We start from the raw sequence: 26,931 nt of genomic DNA on the forward strand, positions 1-26,931 counted from the left end.
CTCAATAGAGCAGAAATTCCTAGTGCTGATTCAGAGATAACTGATTTATGATCTGTTCCTGCCGCATTTATGAGGTTGGGCAGAGGTGAACCCGAGGCAGCGGCATGGAAGGGGGGAATCATCAAAACCCGACCCCCAGTGTCACGCCCACAGAGGAACAGGAGCAGGGGCACGGAAGTTGATTTCCTTTATAACCTGACTACTTTCAGGTCTTTATGAGGCTTTGGGGTTAGCTCTAAAATGTACCAGTGGCTCCAAACAACTGAAGATTTGGAAATCAGGCCCAGCAGGAATCTCAAAGGAGCTAGATTTATAGGTGGGATTCAGGGAGACAAAATTTTCCAAGTATAGGAGCTATGAGATAGTTGGATGTCCTCACCACCTTCTTTGTCTGAGTCATCCAATCTTACCAGCATGGGGAAGTACAAACGGTGAAGGCTACATAGCCAGTGAGAACTGGGTCAAATTCTAGCTCCATTGATTAATAGGTGTATGACCTTAGTCAAGCCACTACACTTCCTTGGGCCTCAGCTTTTACATCTATAAAAGCGAACTCATTATATTTTTACCTTGCAGGATTAGAGATGTTTGTAAAGCTCTGAGCAAGCACAGTGCCATTCACTAATGAAAACAAAAACTGAGATGGTGTTTACTAAATATCAGACATTCATTGAATTCTCCCAGAATTCTATGAGGTAGGTATTATTATTATCCCTATTTTATAGAGAAGGAAACTGAAGCACAGAGAAGTTAAGTTATTTACCCAAAGTCATACTACCTTGTAAGGGGCAGAACTGGTATTTGAATTTAAAGATTGTGGCTTGAGAGTCTGTGCTCTTAACGCTGTTGTATTACGCCTCTTTATAAATGGTAGCTGAGTGAAATCAGGTTCCAGGACCATGTCAGCACCTCTGTCCTGGGGAGGTTCTTAAAACACGGGAGGGTAAGCTGTGAGACTCTCGTCTTGTGTACGGCTTGAAAAGGCTAGGGTCTCGGTTAAGAAGCCCGAGTTAACAGAAGGCATAACATCATACAAAAGAGGGGAAGAATCACTTGTGTATGGCAGGCTGTCCATTATGATAGTTGAGATCCAACTGGAAAGATTCACATGTACTGGGATTTCTGCACTAAGCACGTAGTCAAACAAAATGATACGATTCCTAAGGATGTAAGTCCCGATGGTATTTTGTGGCATTCCCTCTAACATACTCACATATATATGCATTCTCAGTACCATCAGTGTCATTGCTTCACTTGGTTAAAAAAAGAAAAGGAGTAGAAAACTGTCAACAGGGTGTGAGCTTATTTTTCCAATAAGATAGATATTCACAGAATAGAGTTCATACCTCCTTTATGCCAAACTTTGAAGACCAGAGTTTGCTGTGGGTCCAAAAGAAGCTCTTTTGATAGCCTATTAAGAAAAACAACCACCATAAATTAACTGTGCAGGAAACTTCTAAGTATGAAACTTAGATTTAAAGAATATCTTGTAGTTAGCAGAGCATTTTTCTAGTGCTTTCATGGTCACCTTCTAGGATATACTTTTGTTTTCACAGTTAAAAGGAGGAAATGGAAGCTCAGAGAGGTGAAGAAACTCGCCAAGACTTGGAAACAGGCTCCCCTGATGCAGTCCTTTCCCCCTCAATAGCCGCTGTCACACTCAAACTCTCTCTTCAGACAAGGGAGGGAGTGTGGAAAGGGAGCACCTCACCATGTAATGAACAGTTTTATTGGTGCAGGTAAGGATTCTTCATGAGCCATGGGGGTGGGGGAATGGCGAGAAGCATGGAAGAGGTAGAAAAAGGTAAGTACCATGTGATCTCACTTATATGCAGAGTCTAAAGAAAAGAATAAGTGAATGAACTAATCAGAAACAGTTTTGGAGACAAAGAGGAAAAACTGAGGGTTGCTAGATGGGCGGGGGGGGGGTGGGGGTGGGGAGGAGGGTGAGAGGATTGGAGGGCAGTCGGTGACCACAGGATGGCCACGGGGTTTGAAAATTAATCTGGGGAACGTAATTTAGTGGTAAGGGGGTTGGGGGGTGGGAGATGAGGGTAAGGGGGATCAAATATATGGTGATGGAAGGGGAACTGACTCTGGGTGGTGAACACACAGTGTAATTTATGGATGATGTGATACAGAGTTGCACACCTGAAATCTATGTAATTTTACTAACAATTGTCACCCCAATAAATTTAAAAAAAAAAAAAAAGAACATATATTGAGTGCCTACCTTGGGCCAGGCATAGGGTCAAGTGTTCTACATACATGTAATGTGCACAAAAACCTATGACATGGGCATTATTATCTCTGTTTTACAGATGATGAAGCTGGGCTCAGAGAGGTGAAGTGATTTGTTCAATAAGTGTCAGTAAGTGGCAGAGTGGGAATTTGAACCTCAGTTTGCCTGACTCCAAAGCCACTCTGCAGAGGCAGGGCAGCAAAGTAAGAAAGTACCCAAGTTTTATGCCAGATAGAGGCTGATGTGGAATTCACTCAACACCTCCAATATATTTTATATGACATAAATTTTAGTTTTGAATTACAAAGATTTGGAAGTCCCAAACCAGGTATCACTGCTCCAGGTGAGCAACATGGAGAATCGAGGTAAATCAAGAGATTTAATTTCCTTCCCTAGATACCACCGGGGAATTGAAGAGAGCCTACTTCAAGTCCAATGAGAGGCCTTGTGCTAAAGTGAAACAAATACTGTGTCAGAGTTTTGAATTCTAGCTGGGGGTCAAAAAACCTACCTTTGAATTCCAGTTCTACCTGAGTGACCCTGAGCTTGGTTTTCTTTGAGCTCTGGTTTTCTTACCTATTAAGTGGGAGAATATTATCTACCTACAAGGTTGCTAGGAGAATCAAATAAAACAATTTTGTGCTAAAGGAATGATAAACAGTATCATTATTCATTTTTCTTCTAATCTTGTCTCTGCTACCTACAAGTTATGTAATCTCCCTCGGCCATGAGTGACAGGAGATGACTCAATCTCCGATTTTTTGAGCTTTCCATAGGAGATCTAACATTTATTGTGTATCTGATATGTATCATGAGGTAATTTTCTTAAATGTCATCGAATTTGGACCTCACCATAACGCTGTGATTTACCCTACTTAACAGAGGAGAAATACGAGGCTCAGAGATGTTATGTAACTTGTTCACACAGCTAGTAAATGACAGAGATGGGGTCGGAGGCCAAGTCTCTTTAGTTCCAAAGCCCAGCCTCTTCTCACTGCACCAGAAATCTTTTATAAGGATGTAAAATTCATAACCTTTCCTGAGAGTAGCTTTCTTTGCGTTCTTTACCTAGGTAACTTACATATACTCTTCCACACTTAGCTGAGGTATCTTATTTAAGAAGCCTTCCCTGAACTTCTAGCTCTCATCTTCTAAGAATCTGGAGCTGAGAGCAGCACATGCCACTCTATGTAATTTTAAAATTTATCTTAATCATCATATATGCCCTGCTCTGTTCTAGGCACCGGGAATGAAAGATGAGTAAGGTTCTCACTGCATCTTTTATAAGTTGTACTGAGCAGAGTGAAAAAACACCACAAAAAAAAACCTGTAAACCACTGCTAGCTGTGAATTTATAAGCACTAGGATTAAGTAATTGTTTGATAAGAAAAGCATTTTCCAGGTCTGCTCAGTATTATTATGTCTATTATAATCCCTGCTCTGAGTCTGTCTCTTGGAACAAAAAGCAGATTCTGGAAGGCTGATGTAACATCATAAAATACAAACCTTGATTGCTGTTGAAAATTCCAGATGGGGGAATCTGTGTTTTCAACCACTTGAGTGTAGACAGGAGATGGCTCATCAGCTGTTGCAAAAGATACACAACAACTGGGTGTCGATACTTTCCGCTCTGTCAAGGGGCTCCCTGAAATAGAACAGATGGAGTGACTGCACTTCAGGATTTAAGAGTCAGATGATCAGGGTGGCCTGGTGGCTCAGGTGGTTGGAGCACTGCGCTCCTAATGCTGAGGTCGCCACCGGTTCAATTCCCACATAGGCCAGTGAGTTGTGCCCTCTACAGTTAAGATTGTGAACAACAGCTCGACCTGGACCCGGGCTGCCGTGGGTCAGCAGGTGACCAACTGCCTCAGCCAGGTGAAGAGCAAGGCTCATAATACCAGCATGGGTCAGGGAGCGGCATCCTACACAACTAGACTGAGAAACAACAGCTTGAACCGTTGGGGGAAAAGGAGAGGGGAAAAGAAAAAAAAAGTCAGATGATCAATTATCAGCTCTGCTATATACACATTTTTAGAAAGGAAAACTGTATTATGTTAATACTCAATATATACCAACAACAAAAGATGAATACAAGTCACGTTTGACTTCTGCAATTACAAGAAGTGCTCAAAGTAGTTACCATCAGCGTCCAGACACTTCTGATTACAGCGAACTACTGCTTAAGCAACGTTGACCAAAGTGTCCACTTGCATATATATATTTTTTTTGGCACCCGTGGTATATTGTGTGACCCTGGGAAAGGCCTGTCTAGCCCACAGCTTCCTCAAATAGGGCATATGGTACTAATACCTCCTGTTCAAAATAAACAATAATAGTATGTAACACTTATAGTATATCACTTATTATGTGCCAGGTACTGTTCTAAGTACTATACATATATTAACTCCTTTAATCCTTACAACAACCCTATGAGGCAGTTATTCTTCTTCTTATTTTTCCCATTATATAGATGAAAAAAACTGGGGTTTAGAGAGATCAAACATTTATTAAGTGGTCACACATTTATTACATGGTAGAAGTCAAGCATTCTGGCTCTAGAGTCCAAGCTCCCAGCCATCTACTATATTGCCTCCACTACAGAGTTAACAAATGTAAAACACTAAGCACTGTGCTAATGTTAATTTGTATAAGGTCAGATTTCCAATGTGGGAAGACTCAGTCATTTATTCTCTCTTAAAACAATGTAAAATGAAGACAGTTGATGGTATTAGTCTAACTGAGTTGTCCAAGAAGATAACCACTAGCCACATGTGGCTCTTTAATGAAAATAAAATAAGATTAAAAATTCAGTCCCTTAGTTGTACTGGCCACATTTCAAATGCTCCAACGGCCACATGTGGCTAGTGGCTGCCACACTGGACAGCGAGCACAGAGAACATGCCACCATAGGACAAAGCTCTTCTGGACAGCTGAGTAATCGCCTCTAAACAATATAGACTATATGCCCTGTAAGGTCCCTTTCAGCTCTAAAATGCAGTAAGTCTCAGATTTACAGATGAAGGAAAGAGAAAAGGCAAAAATAAATAATGTCTCAAACATTATTTGTATGATCCACAGGAACAAATTCTGTCCGTGGATTCTAACTGGTTCGTCTTCTTTCTACCTGTCTAGCTCAAGGTTTCTCCAAATCCACACTTCCACTTCACCTTGGAGGTGAAGTTCATCTTTGAGGCTCCACTCCACTCTTTCTCTACCTGGCTGCTCCTTTCAGTAACTACTTTTCCGAAGACGTCAGGCTATTCTGTGGACAGAAAGCAATCTGATGAAAAAATTCATACTCGGGAATTACTGATTTTACTCCCTGCACAAGCAGTGTAACATTTCATAAGTAGCCTTTAAAAGATAGACTCTAGCACCATCCACTCTCAGAAGACTGTCTTGACGCTTTAGAATAACTAAACTTTATGCCCCCAGTTAAGACCGCTCCAATTTCAACTTTCTTTTAGGGAAACAGAAGTATCTGAAACTTTGCTTTGATATATTTTTCCTTGACCAAAACAATTTCCAATAGAGTAGACCAAGTCTTTCCAAACTTTTCCACCAAAGTTAAAATAATCTGAAGAAAACACTAAACTATGGAATGTTGGGGTTCTGCTGCCTTGAAAGAGCAATGATCTATTAGCAGGCTTGTTACTTTATATTTAAAAATTCATGAGGATTTCATGTTATCTTCCATCATATGGCCTTATGTGTTTAAACTAAAAACAATTGTTTTTTCCCCCAAATCTTAGTTAAAAAAAAAAAAAAAGGCCATATCTTGTTATTTAACCTTGTGACTTGTAACACCTAAGAGCACCAAACCAGATCAGATGGCATTATTTTTTAGTCCATCTTACTGGGGTTGATTAATAAAGAAAGAAAATGGGTGATGAGGAGAGAAAAGGGAATGGAGACTTTGCAAGGAGGCCTTGGGAAAAGAGAACAGTACTAAAGATACAGAGAAGAAATGTATGAGGAACCAAATAAAACAAAAAAACCACTGGCTACAACACGGCAAAACAGTGTACAAGCATATTCTTGAAAGAGCAGGAAAAAATGATTCTAATAAAATGGTAGTAAGCCAAGAATAGTTAATGGAAATTGGCAATATAGTAGCCATTATTACAAATGTAAAATGTATAGATTAGCACTAAGAGTACCTTTATCTAGTGAGCTATCTTCTTAAAATAAACTTCTTAGTTTTATGTTAGTGAAACTAAGCAGTATTTATGTGGACGGACTTGTGCAGGCAGCATCAAACCCCCTATGTTTGCTGTTATTGTATTCTTTTACTGCAAAGATTCAAAGGGTTAACAACTACATTTCCCAGATTCCCTTGCAGCTAGAGTATGGATACAAATTGGCACTTGTCAATGAGATGCCATTAAAACAGATTTGGAAGGCAGACATGAGGCAGAAGACATCTTCCTTTTTTCTTCTGCTTTTGCTACTAGCAAGGATGACACTGAATTTTCTGTTCCAGGACTTGGTCCCCGGGTGCCCTGAGGCCCTATAGTCATAGGGATGAGGAGAGTTTTGAATAAATACCATGCATTGTATTCTGAACTTAAAAGATCTGTGGTTCAGCTTAGCCTAAAGCCCATTCCTCTTGCCCTTCCAATGACTTGCAGTACTTTTAATATTCTATATTCAATTCTTTACTGTTTAAAATGGCTGGAGGTTACTGGACTCTCCCTGACACAGCTTTCATCTTTCTTTGTCTTCTTCTCCCACTTTCCTTTGTAGGTTTCAAGCTTTACAACTGATTTCTTCCAATAAAATGTCATCAATCTTCACAGCGAAGGAGAAATCATGCATCTGCCTATCTGCTGGCAGTTGCTACAGCACTCTACAATAATCTTGTGCTGTGTTTCCCCCATAGACTGAGAGCTTCTTCAATTCACAGAGTAGGCCCAACGCCCTATTAAACGTCTGCAGACTCCCCACTGCCCTTTAGCTACAGATGGCTGCAGGGTTGGAGAGAGACAGAAGCTTCCTTGTCGGCTTGTTGTGTGCACCAGTAGAAGATAGCAACATCTGCTCAGGCAAGTTCTGAGAGACATCAGCAGAGAGGGCCAACTGCAGTTCTGAGGGGCAGGAACTCTAGGTTCTGTTGTACCCTTAAGACAATCTTAGAGATGATCTTGTATGACCGTCACATTTTGCATCTGAGAAAAAGGGGAATGGGTTTTTCCCAAAGTAACAGAGCAAGTTAATGGCTCAGCTGGGGCTAGAACTCAGTCTTCGGACTCTCATTCCAGAACTCTTTCTATCACTTTATCGTTTGGAGGGATGACGGGCAGGTCTGCACTCCAGGGTGCAGCGCAGTACCGGACCCACACATAGGCGTCTGTGGGTGGAAGGGCTACATGGGCTGATCATGGCAAAGGTGGGACTCAGGGTACAACAGAAACCTCTGAAAGTCACATGTCCCCCTGATGCTTGCTGTGACCTGGCTAAGGCGCAGAAAGAAGCCAAGCAACAAGTGATTTACAGATTTGTCACTCACGCCAGAAATGTCACAGGTGTTGAGTATCATGTCCGCTATGCAAAGGACATTACGTTTGCTGAGCTGTATCGTGAAGATCAAGGTGCTGGGGTACAGAAATAAACCACACACCGCCCTTGTCCCCGGGAAACAGACAGCGCGCAGTGGAGAGACACACTGGTATTTTCAGTACAGAGCAATCATCGCTATGAGGGAGGGAAACTGTGGGGGGTGGTGACATGGGGAAGTGCCGACGACACTGAGGGAGATTTTCTGCTGACAGGGGTGGTCCGTCGGCTTCAAAGTGTTCCAGTTACTTCAGTCCTCTCTTGAAGGATGAGGAGCACATTTACTAAGAGGTAAAAGCATTCTAGATAAAGGAAATAGCATAGTCAAAGGTTGGAGGTATCAGAGAATGGGGTGCACTGGCAAAAAGCAAACGGCTGAATCTAAGACATGGTAAAAGATGAGGCTGAAAAGACTGATGAGGGCACATGGGTGGTACTTTATGTGCTATGTGACCGAGACTGAAGGTGATATGAAGCCAACAAAGTATTTTAAGTGGAGAAAGGAGGTCAGACTTGTTGACCAGACAGGTAAGCTGCATGGCAGAATAAAAAGATATTGAAAGAATATTGGGAGCAGCAACCACTGAGAGGGCTATCTAACCGGTCCAAGTTTCTGAGGCCTGAACAAGCAAGGTGGCGGTGAGAATGGCAAAAAGGTGATAGAAACTTTCTAAGAGGCCAGGATCCTGTACCCTGTACTGCACACAGTGGGAACTTAATAAAAAAACCTCTTTGTGACTTTTGTTAAATTCTCCCTAAGTAACGTGCCTGCAGGAGAGGCAGCGTAGGAAATCAGAGACGGTATTAAGGAGAAGGCATATGAGCAAGGCCTCAGATACATCCACTCTTCATTTACCAAATATTTACCACTAATTACATATCAGATATAGTTCTTACGTTGGGAATTCAGCAGTAAATAAAACAAAACAGATAAAAATCCCTGTCTTTGTAGAACTTATGTTCTTCTAAGACAGGCAGAAAATAAACAAAATACACCGTTCAAGGCTACAGACAAAAAAAAAAAAAAAAAAAGCAGAAAAGAGGGATTGAAAATGTTGGGGAAGAGCTGCAATTTTAAATGGGTAGCCAAGGAAGGCCTTGCTGAGACAAAGTCATTTCAGAAAAGAGCTGTGAGAAGTGAAAATTACTCCGGGCGGAGGAACATCCATTCGAAGACCCCGAAGCAGGGGTTTGCCTATACATTCAAGGAAAAGAGGACGGCGAATGAGGAGAGTAGGAATGTCAGCGGAGTGGGTGTAGTTTTGTGGCTGGGGAAGAGAGAAAAGAACCAGGCTTAGGAAGGTGCATGAACTAAGGCCCAGGGAATTGCTTGTTGTTATAGTAGGAAGGAAAAAGAAGCCAAGCACTGCTGGAGGAAAATCACCAGGAGGAAAGACGTGCCGTTCACAGCCATCAAACATCATGTCCATGAGTCTTTGTCAAGCCCTTGCTGCTATTGAGCAATTTTCTTATTTATCTCTTTATGATATCCTATAGCTCCCTTGTAATAACCTTGAGCTGCAGCCAAAGAGGAACAACTGCTATCAGATCCTCCACGCCCCCTCTAAGCAAGCCCAGAACACATACACGTTCTTACTTCAGTAATTTTGTTCAAGCTGAAATATCCACTTGGAATTCCAGTCCCATCTTTCTGAAATCCTATTCATTCTAAAAAGTTCTCCTGATTTCTTAGAATATCTGATTTCTCTGTTTCTAAACTCTGTAAACACTATGAATTACGTTACCCTTTGGCCCTCGGAGCATTCTGCTTCATATATATCATTAACTGTGTACTTACTAATCCCCTTGACCCGGTAATCAGCTCTTGGAGGACACAAATGATGTGTCATCTGCTCTGCACTCTCTGTACCTGGCACTAGCCCTGCATAGATTTACTGCTTGCTGAATTGAACTACCATTCTCGCAATGTAATCACAGGACTGGGTGCGATACACGCCCCACTTGGGCTTGAATGACTGGTAAACAGAATGTAGACACGCCAACCTGGCAAACACAGCTACGTCTCATATCTGAGAGGCAGGAAGGTATAAAGGAAAGAGCATGGGCTTTAGATCCAGACCTAACTGGATTCAAATTCTGGCTTTGCAAAGCTTATTAACTGTATAACTCACATCACTTAACCTTTTTGATCTTCAATTTTCTCATTTATAAAATGGGTATGTACTGTAATCCATTCATATCATAATCCCACTTGACATAAGGACTAAATGAGATAATTAACTTACAAAAATGAGAATAGAGAACAAGGATATGCTCAATAAATTACTGTCAAATTACCTTGCCAAGTTATATTTTAAAAAACAAACTCACTGTCTAATTGAAAAGTTACAAGTACATTTCGCTTTTTGTAATATGGGGAGGCCCCTGAAAATGGGATGTAAATCATATTTTTGTATATTAAATTTTATTTTCAATGCAGTAAAAAAACCAAAATAATTCTTGTAAAAATATCAAAGGTTTTATGTACTTTCCTTAAATTCACTCATGCATTGATTTTTCTCTTTTAAAAAAATCAGTTTTTATATATCAAGTTATCAAAAATAGGCTGCTCTGGTGGGCCAGTAAAAAAGCAAAAACTGTTTGCCAATTTTGTTACTCCTCTGGGATCTCAGTATCTTTAATACAGCAAAGCAAGACTGTACTTGGAGAAGAGTTTGTCCTCAGATAAAATGTTTCACAGCCTCTGATACACAAAGATTACTGAAACGTCTGGATTCATAAGGCTATGGTTTCTGGCTCTCATAGCCGTCATACATCTCAGAACTGTTAAACCCAGCCATTTATATCTGAGAAATCCAAGGTACAGAAAGAGATAATAACTTGGTCAAAGTCACACACACACACAAACATATTAGCAAGAAAACAGAGCTGAATATATTCCTACTAGAATTTAAGCTTCACGAGAGCATGATTTCCATCTGTTTTGTTCACTACTTTATTCCCAGCACCATGGACAGTGCTCGCACATAGCAAATACTACAAAAGTTTTGTTGCTGAATGAATGAATGAATGAATAAGAAAAGCTTAAACAGCTCATATCTAGTGGAGAAGAAAACCATGCAGAAAATTTTACTACTGTGGGGGGCCTTGATGTCAGGGAAACTCTAGTAAATGGCAGTGCTTCAGTTGTGTCTTAAGATAGGTGATGGAATTAGCCAGGCTTTAAAAGAGATGGGTGATGGCAAAGGGAAAATTTTAGGAGCGATTATAAGCTGAGTAAAGGTAGGACAAGGATTCTTTCTGCCATGGACTCCTTTGGCTGTCTGGTGAGGTCTATGGGGCTCTTCTTCTTTTTTTTTTAATTTTAATTTTATTGGGGAATATTGGGGAACAGTGTGTTTCTCCAGGGCCCATCAGCTCCAAGTCGTTATCCCTCAGTCTAGCTGTGGAGGGCAAACCTCAGTTCAAAGTCCAGTTGCCGTTTTCAATCTTTAGTTGCAGCAGCACAGCCCACCATCCCATATAGGAATGGAACTGGCAACCTCATTGAGAGCTCACGCTCTAACCAACTGAGCCATCCGGCCGCCCCTCCGGAAGCTCAGCGGCAGCTCGTTGTCTTCAATCTAGTTGTGGAGAGCGCAGCTCACTGGCCCATGTGGGAATCGAATCGGCAGCCCTGAGCTCGTGCTCTAACCAACTGAACCACCCGGCCGCCTATGGGGATCTTCTTTTAACTGCTTTTTAAAAAAAATTCATAATGTAAAATCCACAGGATTACATAAAAATCAAATTATATTGACATATTTATTGAAACACTAAGAAAACTTTGTGATATGGTAATATATATGCTTTACTAATGTATAAGATCTGACTGTAGGTTTAATTACTGAACTTTGAAATAATAGGTATAAATGATTTTCTAAGAATCTGCAATAACTACAATGAGAAACAGGAATCCCTGTGATTTCTACTGTTGACAACGTCACAGGTACTGTTAATATTACCAGGGTCTATTGCCTACATTCACAATTAGAGGAAATGTTAAACTTTAGTTAAACATTAATAAAAGTAAGATGTAATTATTTTTCTATCCAATCCACCAACCCTGATTTTAATCCTTGGCTCCCTTGGCGGTTTTATAGATCCTTTGTTAAGATACCTTGGCCCTAGCTGCATAACGAAGAAGACCTGAATTGATAGCAATGGAAAAGAAGGACGAGATCTAAGAATATTTGAGAGAGAGAGCAATCTAATGAATCTGACAGTTTGATGGTAGATAAGGAAAAGAGAAGTATCTGAGCTGACACTCAGGTTTCTTGACTGCGAAATTTATGATATTTCAAATTAGGAAAACTGACAAGGTCCATGTATGTTCAGAAAGGCTTTCATGTTGCTTAAACCTTTAGGCTTGAGAAATATAATTATTGATTAAGATGGTTAATAGTTCTGGCAGATCCTGCCACGATTTGAAAGATCTGTGAAGATAGGACCATAGCCTGAGGAGTCAGATATATATTTCTTGATAAGTGAGCAGAGCATACCTTTCAAGCTCAAGTGCATTGCTCTTTCTACCAGGACACTGACTGCAAAAGTTCCGTCCAACTCAGCGGGGTCCTCCTGGGCCGGACAGACTCCAGCGGCGGTGCTATCGCAGGGGACCTGGGCGGAGGCAGGAGACTTCTGGTGGCCAGGCGGTAGAGAGAGCTGAATCTCATCATTCCTTCTGGGGGGTTGCTCAGACTCACTGTGGCTACTGCAGTCCATTGAGTCCAGCTCATGAGTGGGCTCGGGATATGGGGAAAGAGGAGAAAGAACCACATGAACTCGCAAGACGGCTCCGGAGAGGTTGGAAGCATTTCGTCCAAATAGAGGATACACACCTGCAAAAGGAGGGAGGAGAATAAGCCAAGCCAGCAGACACCACAGACACTCTCAGACCTTGGAGGAGACATCCACGACAGTGCTGATGGCCCTTTCTGTTTGGGTAGGCTTAGGGGCCCCAAATACCAATTTGCAAAAAACCCTGCAAAGTTAGTATACAGTGGGAAAAATTTTACACCCCCTCCTCCGAATGTACACACTATTTCCAATAATGGAAAGTAGTGAGAGCTCTGATTTGAAGCCAAAGGCAAATGACGACCAGGAAGAGCTATCGTGGAAGGGATTTATGTGCTGAGGGGCAACTAGACATAGACGACTTCTGAAGCCCCTTCAAAGTCCAATACTTTTATGAAATCAGGAGTGGCCTGTCTTCTCTTCCACATGTTCCACTAACTCTTGTTCTTAGGCCTTCTCCTCATCAGGGAGCTGCCCTGATACTCAGAGTTTAGCCTGTTTCACCAACTAAATATGTTCTGGCAGTAGACCTGGAGATCATTTGTAAGGAAGAAGGAGAGCGTGGCAGAGGAGGCAAGAAAGAAAAGTAAGGAATTAATATTTGTTGAGTGTTTTTCATGTGCCAGAATCTCAGAGGGGTTTACTAAGTGCCAAGATGACTTTTTCATTAAGGAGCAGATTTAAACACAGAGATTTGAGCTTTCCTGGCTTGCTGGATGTTAATATGAGATTTTATTTATAAAGTAGAAGGCATTAATAGTTCTTTCAGAATCTCAAAGTTTGCTTCATTAGACTCAATTCAGGAAAACAGAGTTAATGGATTCACAGATAGCAGTAAGATGGAACCTTTCCTGTCTTCTTCTATTTTTAGGTAACCTGTTTTCTTTCACACAATGAATAAATTATGATTATCACAAGCAGAAACTAAGGGCAAGTCATAGGAGGGAAGACACCAAAAGCAACATAGTTAAATCCTTATCCTCCAGAAACTTAACAGTAATTGGAAGGATGGTTGGATGGACTGACTGACTCACTCAGCAAATACATCAAATGCCACGCTTTACACAAGGCCCTTTTACAAGAGCATAAAAAGCTTAGACTGGTGGGATGTGGAGAAGTATGAGGTACATGGATGATCTTAAAAGTTAAATACCACCTTTGGTATCACTCAATAGAAAGAGGTATTTGTGTTTGAGTTCTGATCCTTAAATCCATATTCAGTGTCCCAAACCTACTTTCTTCAGCAGATGGGAGTGGGGAGAAGATGGGGTGGTGAAGGGATTAGAAAGAGCAAATTAGTAGACACAATATAGTCATAGGGATATGAAATACAGTATGAGGAATATAATCAACAATGTTGTAAAGATTATGTAGGTGCCAGACGGGCACTGGACACTGGACTTATCAATGGCATCACGTCATAGACTGTGTAGATGCATAACCAATGCGCTGTACAACTGAGGCTGAAGTAGCCTAATGTTGTTTGTCAACCAAAAGTGTGTGTGTGTGTGTGTGTGTGTGTGTGTGTGTGTGTGTACAGTCACGGGAGGAGGAGTATAGTATAAGGAAGATAGTCAATAGTATTATAACAGTTATATAAGATGTCAGACGGGTAGTAGCTTTGGGGAGGGCGGTTATCACTTTGGGGTGTAAATGTCTAGCTATTATGTTGCTTTGTACACCTGAAACTAACAACAACAACAACAGTCTGTCTTTATGAACTTTAGTTCAAGTGAGCAATGCTCACTTCAAGGCCTTTTTCTGCAATCTGTAAAGTGACTCTAAGCCACCAGCCCAGATAAAACAGGGCACATGGCATTTGATGAGGTGCTCAATAGTGCCAGGCTTACACCTGCTGGGTCCGGAGAACCAGAGAACCTGGGATGATCACCCAGATACTCATTCTCCTCCTTTCGCAGGGCGACCTGCTCAACAACATGGTCAGAGCACCAGGCTAACAGCTAAAATCAGGTTGTGACTTTGTTTCTTCAACTGCATGGCGAGAGTGGGAAATAACTAACCTTACAGGAATGTTATGGTGAATAAATATCATGTTTGTAAAAAAATCTGGTCTGGCCATCTCCAAGTCATTCTGCACTATAGTTGCTATACTTATTTTTCTCATATGCAAAGCTATATCACTCTTCTATTCAGAACTCGTTATAATTGTTTTCTACAGCTCAGAATAAAGTCCAAACTCTTCTTCTTAGAAGCAGCCTTCAACGTAGTCGTTCTCTTGTCTACCTCTCCAGCTTCATCTCCCATCATTTCCCAACCTGTGTATCTTAGGATCCTGCAGAACCAAATTACTTATCATGCCTAAAATGTATCAAACTGCTTCTTGCCTCTGTCTTCACACATGCTGTTCCCTTTTAAAATACCCTTCTCTCCCCTTTTTCTTGGCTTTTTCCTAAATCCTTTGAAACTTGAGTCGCGTTCCCTAAGATGCTGTCCTTTAAACCAAGAGATGCTGCGTCCTTGTGCTCAAAGCACCCCTGAAAAAACCTTCCTCCCAGCTCTCATGCTTCACTGTCATTGTTTAACTTGCTACTCTGTTGTCCCGTTAGACTATAAACTTATTCAGGTCAGGGACTATTTCTTACTCATCATTGAATCCCCAGAGCCAAATACATGTACCAAGTATTGAACAAACGTTTGAAAGAAAAGTACCTAGTACATAATGCCAACTGCAAAATGTTACCTTTTTCCCTTTCTACACTGTGAACCAATTTACTACTGTTTAGATTTTCTTTATGATTCCAAGATATGCTGACCACAAAGGACATCCTAATTTCATTAGCAGGTATGCTCTTCAGTGTATATAAAAAACTAGCATTCTAGATTATCATACAGGCTCTCCTACATGTGGGTAAAGGGAGTCCCCTAAATTCACTCATTATATTACACATGGTAACTGAGTACTTACAATGTTGTAGGCACCAAGTTAGGTGCAAAAATCGGATACATTTGGATGTAAGCTAAAGCTACAAGTTCACCCAGTTCTTAGAGCTGTGGTGGTCCTACCAAGGTATACTGTCTCTATGGAATGCCCCTTTTTAAGCAGCCAGCAAACCTCTTTGGAAATCTCTTTAGTTACAAGAAGCATTACTAAATTACTATTAATCTGTCAGCACACAATAATGGAAAGAACACTTATTAGCCTATGACCCTGGGCAGTTACCCAGCCTCTCTGAGCCTCCATTTTTATGACTGTGAAATGGGTCTGATACCTGTCTCACAGGATTGCTGGGAGGATGAAATAAAATCATGCCTGAAAGCATGTCTCATATAGTGCGTGTCACAGAGCATGTGCTCAAAACACAAGAGCTGAGGCTGGGTTTTCACTTACCGCTGACAGTTAGTGTCCTTGCTGTCCTCTCCCCAAGTCTGGCCAGGTCCACATAGGCTGAGCCAATCCAGCTGTCCGTTTGGTGGGGCCTCTCCACACTGTCATTGCCATAAGCCCGCCACACTTGGATCTCTAATCTCTCCTCCCTGAAGTACCAAAACAGTGAAGGGCCCCTAGTGACTTCTGCTCTTTTGGATGCCTTAAAAGTGACCATGACCTGCTTTTTGTCTGTAGATTCCTTAGGCTTCTTAAGAGGGGTCCAAAAGCCTTCATGATCATACAGCTTATAGCGGAGGTAGAAATATGTGCTCTTGTGAATGTGCTTCTGGCCGGCAAGCAGCACGCAATGGATGGGCAGCCAGAGCCGCGGTGTGGCGATGGTGATAGTGGCTGGCTGTGCTGGCTCCTCTTCGTCCATCTTGACAAGATCCTTCAGGTTCTTCTCAAAGCTCCAGCCTAACAGCTCAGCAGCTTCCAACACCCGCTCTCTGTCTCCAGGATGGGTGAAGGAAACTGAAAGCTCCAGACCACCCACAATCTTCTGCATGAGCTCCAAGCCGTGAGGCACGACCCCATCTTCTGGTAAAATGACAGGATACCATCCTGTGATCCCTTATGGGAGAAAAGATGTTCAATTATTCTCTTAAAAGTAAAAAGACGGACCCACTTTCCAGCCCAGAGCCATCACCTTGGCTCAAGACAGAACAGAAAACATATTCGCAGTGCATTGTCGTTGTTTCATCTGACCCCTGAAAGGCAATGAGATCAGGTGGAAGAACAGAGGCAAGGAGCTGGAAGACCTGAATTCTCTCCCTGGCTCAGCCGCAAACTAGTCGCTCAGTCTGGATAAGCCAATAAGTTCTCTTAGCCTTCGTTTCCTTACTTGACAAATGGGAAAATGAGCGCTGATCTTGCCTACCAGACAAAGTTGTTAAGATCATCAAATGAGATCCTGGTTTGAGAAGAGCTTTCAAAGAGAAGTGCTATTAAAAAAATGTGAAATGTTATTATGGTGCTATGAGTACAATCAAAAAGGCAAGGAACACGAAATCAGGAAATGCGACATCTAGTCCCAGGTCCTCCACCAAGGCACTGCCACGTAGTGAACATATACCAAGGACCAGGCACTAGATTTCAAAGTAGTAACAGTTACTCTGTTGAGTATTTACTATGTGTCAGATATTCTCCTAGTGTTTAGTAATATGTATTACTTCATTTAATTCTCCTGATAACCCTGTGAAGTGCTGAGAATTAAGTGGGACAAGAATCTGTACTTTATAGAAGAGACAATGGAAATCCAGAGATCTGCCCAAGTTATCACAGCCACCAAGTGGCAGAGCTAGGGTTTGAACCTGGGTCTAGCTGGCTCCAAAGCCTACACTCCACCTACTATAGGGTCACAATATCTTATCTGAAACCCTTAGGGCCAGATTTGTTTCTGAATTTAGGATCTTTTTCAGATTTTAAAAGGTGATATGGTATATAAAGTGAATATTATATAACAGTCAGCGATCATATCAGTCAGAGGTTGGTAAACTTATTCTGTAAAAGGCCAGACAGGAAATATTTTAGGCTTTTGGGTCATATGGTCTCTGTTGCAATTACTCATCTATGCTGCTGTAGTGAGAAAGTGGCCACAGACAATATGTAAATGAATGTCCATAATGTGTTCCAACCAAACTTTATACAATCAGGCAGTGGCTTAAGCCATAATTAAAGACTAAACAGTCTGTCAGTTGAGGTCAGATTTGGCTGCTTAATGAGTTAATGAAAAACTTCCGATTTTCTGACTGTTTTGGATTTCACAATTATGTAAAACAAACTGTGGATTAGTACAATAATATTCACAGCAGTTTTCTGAGAAAGGTTTCATTAATTATACTTTATAGGTGAGAAGATTAAGACTTATTGAAATTAATTTGCCAAAGGTCACTTAAAGCTTTCTGACTTTTGGAAAAGGTATAATTTTCTGGGCCTTCCTATTTTTTATCCGTTGAATAAGGAGGATGAATATGTTGATCTCTAAGATTCCTCTGGCTTGGCTGGTCTATGCACCTATGGCCTTAGCTTTAATAACTTCTCCTCCCTGAGTATTAATTTCCCCATGGCCTAGTAGTGGTTCTTAACAATTTTTGGTGACAGACCTGTATGGCTCTAATGAAAGCTACTATCTCCAGAAAAATGCAGAAATGCACATACACATAATATTTCACACCATTTCAGCACTTAAGAACTGCTAGATGATTCTATAATTGAGATTATCAGCAGGAGGAAAGAAAATAGAATGTTCACTTTAGAATACTCTGAAAACAAAGGCAAATGATATATCCCAAACTGTCTAAAAGATTTTATTTCCAAGGGGTTAAATTTGATTTGTAGAGATGGGACTTCCCAGATAGTGCCTGTTGCCTGACAAACTCTGTAGTAAGTTTCAGAAGGAAACTGAGGTTTCCTGTGAGCCTAGCCCCATGCCAAGATCCTTTACATGTGTAATTTCATTGAGTGGCTCAGTAATCTTGCAAAGTGGACCTTATTGTTTCCATTTTTACAGATGAGGAAACTATGGATCTGAGAGACGAAGTGACTTTTTCTAGATCACTAATAGTAAGTGACAGAAGTGAGACTTAAACCCTCTATCAAGTTGCACAGACTTCTCTCTGGCAGGCACATCGTACCTGTTTATTAGAGTACTGCTCAAATTTCAATTTATAATGAAACTTGGGAGGTGTGTGACAGAAGTTTGTCAACTAGATTACACAAGCCTAGGGAGGAAAATGGGCAAGAGAAGCAAAACAAACATTTACTGAGTGCCTATTATGTATCAAGCACTTTATCCTATTTAGTCAATTCCTACCTTGTAGACTTGTCAGGATTAACTGTCTCCATCCAGGAGCTAAGAAAACTGGGGCTGAGAGAGGTCACAGTCACTTTGTCAAGGTCACCAAGCTAGTAATAAGTAGGAGGAGACCAATATTTCCCAACTGCCTTGGTGGTTGTGTCTTCACCTCTTATCTTTATTCCTTCTTTAGTGAGAAAGGAGAGTATAGTGAAAGAGAATGGGCAAAGCTAGATTTATTTTCAGTATTGCCACTCACTAACTGTGTGGTTTTGGCAAATCACTTAACCTCTGTGAGCCCAAGTTTTCTCATCTGGCAAAGAAAAGAATAACGTCCTTTATCTTGTGATAAAGGCAGGGTTATCACAAGACTCAAACAAGTTCTAAGAAAATATTTCACCAAGTGCTATATAATGCAATGGATACCGCCATATTTATTATTTGCAGCAGCATCATCATCTTTCCTAGAATAAGATGACAGTACAATGTTTTGAGCTTCTTTGCTTTATCAGAAGAACTTTGACATGATTAGGAGAGGTCTTCAAATGCTTTTGGGAAAACTTGTGAGGTAACTGGAGAATTCAGCGGCATGTATTAAGGGGTCGTGTTTCCTTTTGCATATCTTGCAAGGGAGCCAGAGAAGATGATCTCTTGCAGGAAAGTGAATGAGAAAGGGCAGGAGTAGAATAATCTACAGTCCTTACCAGATCTCTTGACTAGCAGCTCTTTTGTCGGAACCTTTACTACTCCGAGCAGGTAATCTTTGAATGACTGGATACTGGTTATATCACTGGCTGTCAGTACAAACAAAAAAAAGAGAAATTATTTGGTGGTTTATTGACCAAAGAGCTTATACTTACATATATTCACATAACCCTCCATATACACTCACTAAATCTCCGTGTTGGAAGATGCATTAGAGATCATCTTGCTCCAGTCAAAGCTTAAATGCCCTCTAAATCATTTTTAATTAAATCATTAGATGTGTGTGTGTGTGTGTGTGTGTGTGTGTAAATATAATTTTAAATCATTTAATTTTGAAAAAAATTCAGGCATACAGAAAAGCTTCAAGAATGACGATGAACTTCTATAGACGCTTCAGCTAGATTCACCTAGTAACATCTTGACACATTTGCTTTATCTCTCTCTACATTCTCTCACACACACATACACACTCAATACATATTCTACTTACTTTTGCTATATACTTCAAAAGTAAGCTGCCGAGAATATGACCCTTCACCCCTAAATACTTTAGCATGTATCTCCTAGAAAGGCTATAACATTCAACACAGAGCCCCTTTTCATTCTAATTGTGATGAGTCATTTGGTGCTCACCTGACTTGGTATCTTCATGATAAATAGCACAAGTGACCTCTGCAAACTCTAACAGCTCTGCCAGGAAACAGGCCTCTCCACTGCAGTGCTGAGTTACTAAGTTACACGAGAACTCAGCATGATGGGAGAACTCAGGGCAGAAGGTACAGGCCACAGGGCGGGTTTGGCGCTGTTCTGTCTTGGGCAGGAAGGACAGATGAATGGTGACAAAGGCATTGACCCCAACTGTAGCACTGAACTGGAGAGAGGGTTCCTGCTCAGCCAAAGCCCTGTAGGGGAGAAGGGTGGGAAGGAGAAGAAGGTAATATCAGAAATCAGCTTGACTGCCTAGAAAACATTTCTACCATGCTTTTGGCAGTGCCACAGTGTGCCCTCAGTAATCTGGCTATGAAAGTGTGTGTGCATGGGGGTGGGAAGAGAACATTCATCTGTCTACCAGAGTGTCACTCCAAGGACACACCATTGTACTGCCAACATCTTTCAGTCAAAGACAACCAGGAACCAATTGTAGTTGAACAAGTTGGGCTTACTGTCCATTGCAATGATGGAGAACACACACCCTAGGGAATCATGGGGCATCTTAGTAAGAAGGTATCAGAAAGGACTTATAGCACTGGGTTCATGTTATGTGATTTGAAGGAGTGTTCGAGGATGCTGTTAATGAATCTTACCTAGAAGGAGGGAAGACTAGAATAAGATTAAAACTGTAATGTGTAAAGCAGCAGCAATCACTCACGTTAGCCACGGTGAAGGAATGCTGGGTATTTTGTGGTTTTCATAATGACCTTTTTTGATTTGTGCTCACACAAGACTATGGCATAGTCTTATTTTTGTCTCACTTGAGCATGGTCACAGAGCAGCCCTGTCTGAGGCTGGGGTTCTGTGAGATCGTTTATGATCAACAGGAAAATACCAAAGCCTCGCTATGAGTGGCAGGTCAGTTCCCAGATGTCGAGGGCCGCTTTTCTCTTTCTCAGTACAGATGTTCTACGATGTACAGACAAAATCTACTTACCTTTAAGTGATACTCATAAAGAGTAGTCATATCTTTTGTGTGTGGGTATGAGACAAACTTCCTGACCCCAAATTCCCCAACGGTATAAAATTGACATTGAAGCAAAGAGGTCACCTCCTTTTGAAGCCAACTTTAGGGTTCCTTCCTCTAAAATTCTTACTATTTTTGGTATATACATCAGTAGAGGGTAATAATTTGGAGTTATACACATTTGGGTTTGAATCCTGGCCACACATTTACTGTGCGCCCATGGACAAGTTATGCAGCCTCTTACAAGTTTCAGTTTCCTATTCGCCAAAATGAGGAAAGCAGAAGGATACAATGGATACTAAAGGTGTATATCCTTTAGTATTTGTTGCAATTTCATTTTCTAAGGAAATTAACCCAAAATGATCATTAACGGTAGACTGGTATCTATCCATACAACAGCATACTATGAAATATATATCATGCCTAGGAAAAATAAGATGGAAATAAATCAAATGTTAGCAGTGGCTAAAAAATAATGATAAACTACTCAGTGTTGTAAAAAATTAGAATAGATAATACAGAGAGTGCCAAAAAAATGTATACACATTTTAAGAAAGGATACAGCTGTATTAAAATTGTAATAATATATACCGATAACAAAAGATGAACACAAGTCATGTGTATACATTTTTTTGGCACCCCTGGTATACACAAAGCAGAGTACCTGCCTAAGGGCAGTAAAAAGACTCTTACCAGGGAACTCTCAGAGATGGCAGTGATATGACAGAAGAGTTTGGGCCCCAATTTGGTCTGTATTCATTCGTTTAATAATTATTTGCTGAGCGTCTGCTGTAGGTGTCATGCACTGGGTTCAAAGCTAGATGTACTGTAGTAAGATAACCATAATTTCCTACCCTCATGGAACTTAAAAACAGCTGGCTATGTCCAAGGAACTTTCTACTCACTCTCAGTTAAAGATCAGGTGAGTCAGAAGACTCAAGTGAATAAAGAAGTGCCTTCTTTACATAGACACTGAAAATGTATTTCAGGAAGACTACTGGCACATAAATGAAGGTGGATGTCTCCTGGTGAGAGAAGGCTTTAATTCAGAGCACCTGCTATCTGGATACCAGAGTGACGATTCAAAGGAGGAAGTTTAGAACACCAAGAATTCCTCTCTTCAATAAGAGGCAATGTAAAACTTATTTCTCATTTTACTACATTCAACTGGCTAATAAAAGTAACATTAATTATCTATACAAATGGAAGTAATCACAAAAACCCATACATTGGTATAGAAGTTGGTCGTTTATAAAGTGACTTTATATTTGTTCATGTGTACAGTAATCCTTAGAAAATCAGGGGAGGTGTTCATAATTTCCATTTTCAGATAAAGACACTCTGAAAGGTAAAGAAATTAGCCCAAGATCATGCACAGCTAGTAGGAGACAGGGGTGGGACGAGAAGCCAATAGGTCCAATTTCTAGTGCTATTCTGTTTCCATTATAGCACGCTTTGTCTCACATCCTGTGGAACTCTCCCAACCTACCAGGAGAATGTAGTATGAGAACTGGCCTGGCTTCTTGCCCTTCCTTCTTGAAACTGTAACACAGACCCAATGTGGGACTGACAACAAACTGCCTGCCATCCAATCTGACCTTCTTCACAGGTCCCCAGAGAAAGGGACGACTGAGTTTCTTATCTATTATTCAGTCTCTTTCAGATCTACTGAGCATCTAAATTCCAAGTCCTTCTCTGCCAATTAAATTTAACACCACATTTAAGAATTCTGACCTTGGCTGGGTCTTACAAAGAACAGGTACTGTAGATAACACAAGTTTCATGCCTCCATGCCTTTGCATATAAGTTCTTCTCTGTGACCAGAATAATTTTCAGCTGTTAGGTATTTTGATAAGTCCGAGTCTTCTTTCAAGACTCAGATTAAGATATTTTAAAGGACCTTGAATGCCAAGTTGAGCACATTGGACCTTATCCTGAGGACCAGTAGTCCCTAAAGTGGATTATATACAACCTAGGGGTTCACAGGGTAAACTATTTGAGCACAGGAAGAAAATACTAAAAATTATACATTTGCTATCTGATATATTAAACTTTTACTACTCTGACATGTTTTTCTAATGTATTTAATATATTAGTATAGTAACACATGAAGATGATTTATACGCTAATAAGTATACACGTATTTGGAAAGTATGCTAAATTTTAATGTTTCTATTAATATGAATACACAATTAAAATTAGGAGACCACTGCTATTGACAACGGAAAACCATCAAAAGTTTTAATGCGAGAGAGGGACATGATTTCAAAACTGCCCTGGAATCAAGACTAAGATGTTGTCAGGCAATTATTGAAAAAGTCTAGTTAGAGAATTTAGTGAGGAAAAATATTAACTAGAATGAACATTTTACCAGCTGCTTCAGTGTCAGATCTCACACAGGCAGTAATTCAATTAGTTGTTCAAAGACTATGAAATTATTGTTTAATCTAAGTTCCAAAGGAAAAAGTTAAGGTGCACTTGCTGCTTCTCTCTGGAACTCACGTCCGAAGGGCACTAGTCCTCAACAGGAGCGTGACCTAGTTCTCTTTCTTGCTGAGCACCTGTTCTGTGCGGTGGGGAGGCGGGCACTGGCTGTGACTACAGGACCTCGGCTTCGCGGAGGAAAACTCATGCATGTAAATAACTTCAACAGAGTGATATGTGCTGCAGCCAAGGTGCTAGTAGACAAAGAACAAAGCACAATTCGGCCTACATGCAGAAAGATAAAGGAAGGCTGCAAAGGAGCTGCAAAGTATTGAAAGAAAATAGGACTTTGTTTAGTGGACAAAAGGAAGAACAATCAAGGTAGAGAGAAATATGAGCAAACACCCAAACGAGGTAAAGAGGGCCAGGCTGTTTATATACAGAACTAGTGTGCCAGGCAGAGACAACAGCCAAGACAAAGCCTGAGAGGAAAAGAACTTGGTGTGTACAGAAGCACTAAGAAGGCCAGTGGCTGGAGTGGAGTGCGCAGAGGGGAAGACTAATAGGAAGAGATGAGCTTACAAAGATAACGGGGTCAGATCAGTGGAGTCTTACCACCACTTTAAGGAAGCTGGCTTTTCCTCTGAATGACATGGAAAGTCATTGGTGGGTTTTTACACAGAAGTGTGTCAAGATCTGACTTAAGTTTCCACAGGATCGCTGGCTTCTGTATTGAGAACAGACTTGAAGGGGAACAAGCTGGAAAAACAAGGTGGCTCCAGAGAAAGAACATGAGATTACAGAAGAGTTGTAGTGATTGGTCCTGGCATGGTTTCAGGGTGGAGGGTATGACTGTGGGAACAAGTGTTTAAGTAGGGTAGAGGATAAAGTCGTTGGACAAGGTCAAGGCACTAAGTGGCTAATAACAGTTAAAATATTATAGCAAAGCTTGCAAGTGATTTATTCACTTATGTTCTTACATGCTTTCTTAAGAGAAAAAGAAAAAAGCAGAGTTGTGGTTAACAAACGAAGTTGTATGCAAGAAAGTTTTGTGGGATGGCTGGATTGCTCAGTTGGTTATAGCGTGTGCTCTTAACAATAAGCTTGACGGTTCAATTCCCGCATGGGATGGTGGGCTGCGCCCCCTGCAACTAAGATTGAAAACGGCAACTGGACTTGGAGCTGAGCTGTACCGTCCACAGCTAGACTGAAAGACAACGACTTGACTTGGAGCTGATGGGCCCTGGAGAAACACAGTTACCCAATAAAATTAAAAAAAAAAAAAAAAAGAAAGTTTTGTGTACCTGAGCACCATGTATCTTGAGGACTGCAGCGGAAAACTGAGAATTGCTTTTCTAAGGAGGACTTACTTGGCTGCTGCTTGCAGACCACAGGCTCTGATAATCTGGACTGAGATGGAGACAGCGCGGGCTGCAAGAACTCCCTCTGCTGTCCTTGGAGTACACCTGTACCTTAGGCCCACATCCAGTAAACCTGAAGCATGAGGACAAAAGGAAAAAAGATAGACAGGTGTCTTGGGAGAATTTCTGTTCTACTGAAGTCCAAGTCCTGGCCAGGAAGGAAGGAAGGACGAGCATAAACATTATAATCCTAATGAACAATAGGGGCTTTAGCAGTGAGAGAATCTGTCCATCATATTCAGAATCATATCCTATTATTGTACTTTGGGATTAATAAAGGCAGAACAGAAGTTACTCTTTTCACTTTACATCCAAGAAACCATGGCTCAGAGATTCAATTGCCTGCTGAGATCATACAACTATCAGAGGCAGAACTTAATCCCCGAGTTTCTAAAATCCCAGTTATTTTTACAGAATTGAGAAGGCCTCTAGCCTTTTTTCTTTTTAAACTTTTAAAAGGTTTTCATACCCCTATACTTCTATCACTCTCCTGCCACTGCTACCTTAAACACCCTTAAAAAAAAAAGTTCTACTATCCCACTATCACATTTCAGGGGAAGCTTTAAGGAATGACAGAACAAGCTGATCAGTGAGGGTAAGGAAGAACAACTCACTCTTAACCATGGCAAGATAAAACCTTTTGTTTTGGCCGACACTCTCCAGCAACCATGCACAGTAACTAGACTTAGGAGGCTAATCTCAGTTGTCTAGGATGTACTTGGGAGGGTAGGTCATCCTGCTAGATATAATTCAAAACTCCAAACTCTTAATTAATTCAAATTCTAACTAATTCCTTCCAACTTTAAATCACTTCCCTTACAGTGAATTCCCAGTTTATGACTTTGAAAGGGAAAGACAAGCTCGTCTTCAATTACCTGAAGATTGGTTCCTCAGTTCCTTCCTGTTCTCAAGCCTGGGGGTTAAAGGGAGATTAAAGGTCTGTATTCCCGTATCCTCACGGTGCTGCCTGGTGACCATGGCACAGATCCTCGATAATGGCAAGGTTCCTTTGGCAACCATCTGGTCTCTCACATTAGGATAATAGTATCTGTAAGCCACAAAGCACAAGCTGTCAGTTGGAAGAATTGGGTGGATGACTGATTCAGTATGCCCCAGGGATCAACTTTCAATATCTAGTTATCTTTGGAGCCTGATCTGTATTTGTGATATACAGCTGTGGTCGTGTCTAGCTGGCTTTACTGCCCAATAGGTGGAGAAGGAACCCCATAAATGATACCCTGTATTCAGGACAAAGCCCCTCTTCCCACAGGTTTCTTTCTGAGGTAACCGTACCTGGCCTGGACCTCTGGGAGCAGCCACTCCTGAAAGCACCAATCCTGCCGTAGCACAAGTGCTTCTAAGTGGAGCAGTCCTAATCTCTTCTTTTGGCTTCAGTCCCAAGCCCCTCAAATTTGGAGGGGTAATGAGGACCTGTTAGTATCTACACTACTTCCCTCTCATGTCAAAACACCCCATTCTTGGGGCCAGCCCAGTGGCTCAGGTGGTTGGAGCTCTGTGCTCCTAATTCCGAAGGCTGACGGTTTGATACCCACATGGGCCAGTGGGCTCTCAGCCACAAGGTTGCCGGTTCAACTCCTGGAGTCCCACAAGGGATGGTGGGCTCCGCCCCCTGCAACTAAGATTGAACACAGCACCTTGAGCTGAGCTGCCGCTGAGCTCCTGGATGGCTCAGTTGGTTGGAGCATGGGCTCTCAACCACAAGGTTGCCGGTTCAACTCCCGCAAGGGATGGTGGGCTGCGCCCCCTGCAACTAGCAACAGCAACTGGACCTGGAGCTGAGCTGTGCTCTCCACAACTAAGACTGAAAGGACAACAACTTGACTTGGAAAAAAGTCCTGGAAGTACACACTGTTCCCCAATAAAGTCCTGTTCCCCTTCCCCAATAAAATCTATATATATATA

General features: G+C 41.3%; 1 protein-coding gene across 3 annotated transcripts in view; it reads right to left on the bottom strand.

The window, feature by feature from the left end:
- The window catches only part of C2CD3 (C2 domain containing 3 centriole elongation regulator), a 114,258-nt gene that overhangs the window by 32,555 nt on the left and 54,772 nt on the right, over positions 1-26,931 (bottom strand). For all 3 annotated transcript variants that reach the window (XM_033120185.1, XM_033120183.1, XM_033120184.1), the window contains exons 19-26: positions 25,884-26,056; positions 24,958-25,081; positions 20,119-20,387; positions 19,485-19,574; positions 15,945-16,556; positions 12,301-12,639; positions 3,749-3,887; positions 1,347-1,411 (exon numbers count right to left, since the gene is read on the bottom strand). In XM_033120185.1, coding sequence (XP_032976076.1) covers positions 1,347-1,411; positions 3,749-3,887; positions 12,301-12,639; positions 15,945-16,556; positions 19,485-19,574; positions 20,119-20,387; positions 24,958-25,081; positions 25,884-26,056 — 1,811 coding nt within the window. The remainder of the gene's footprint in view (positions 1-1,346; positions 1,412-3,748; positions 3,888-12,300; positions 12,640-15,944; positions 16,557-19,484; positions 19,575-20,118; positions 20,388-24,957; positions 25,082-25,883; positions 26,057-26,931) is intronic.

This window comes from Rhinolophus ferrumequinum, chromosome 11 (genome assembly GCF_004115265.2).
Source record: "Rhinolophus ferrumequinum isolate MPI-CBG mRhiFer1 chromosome 11, mRhiFer1_v1.p, whole genome shotgun sequence".
In the NCBI taxonomy this organism is placed as follows: Eukaryota; Metazoa; Chordata; class Mammalia; order Chiroptera; family Rhinolophidae; genus Rhinolophus; species Rhinolophus ferrumequinum.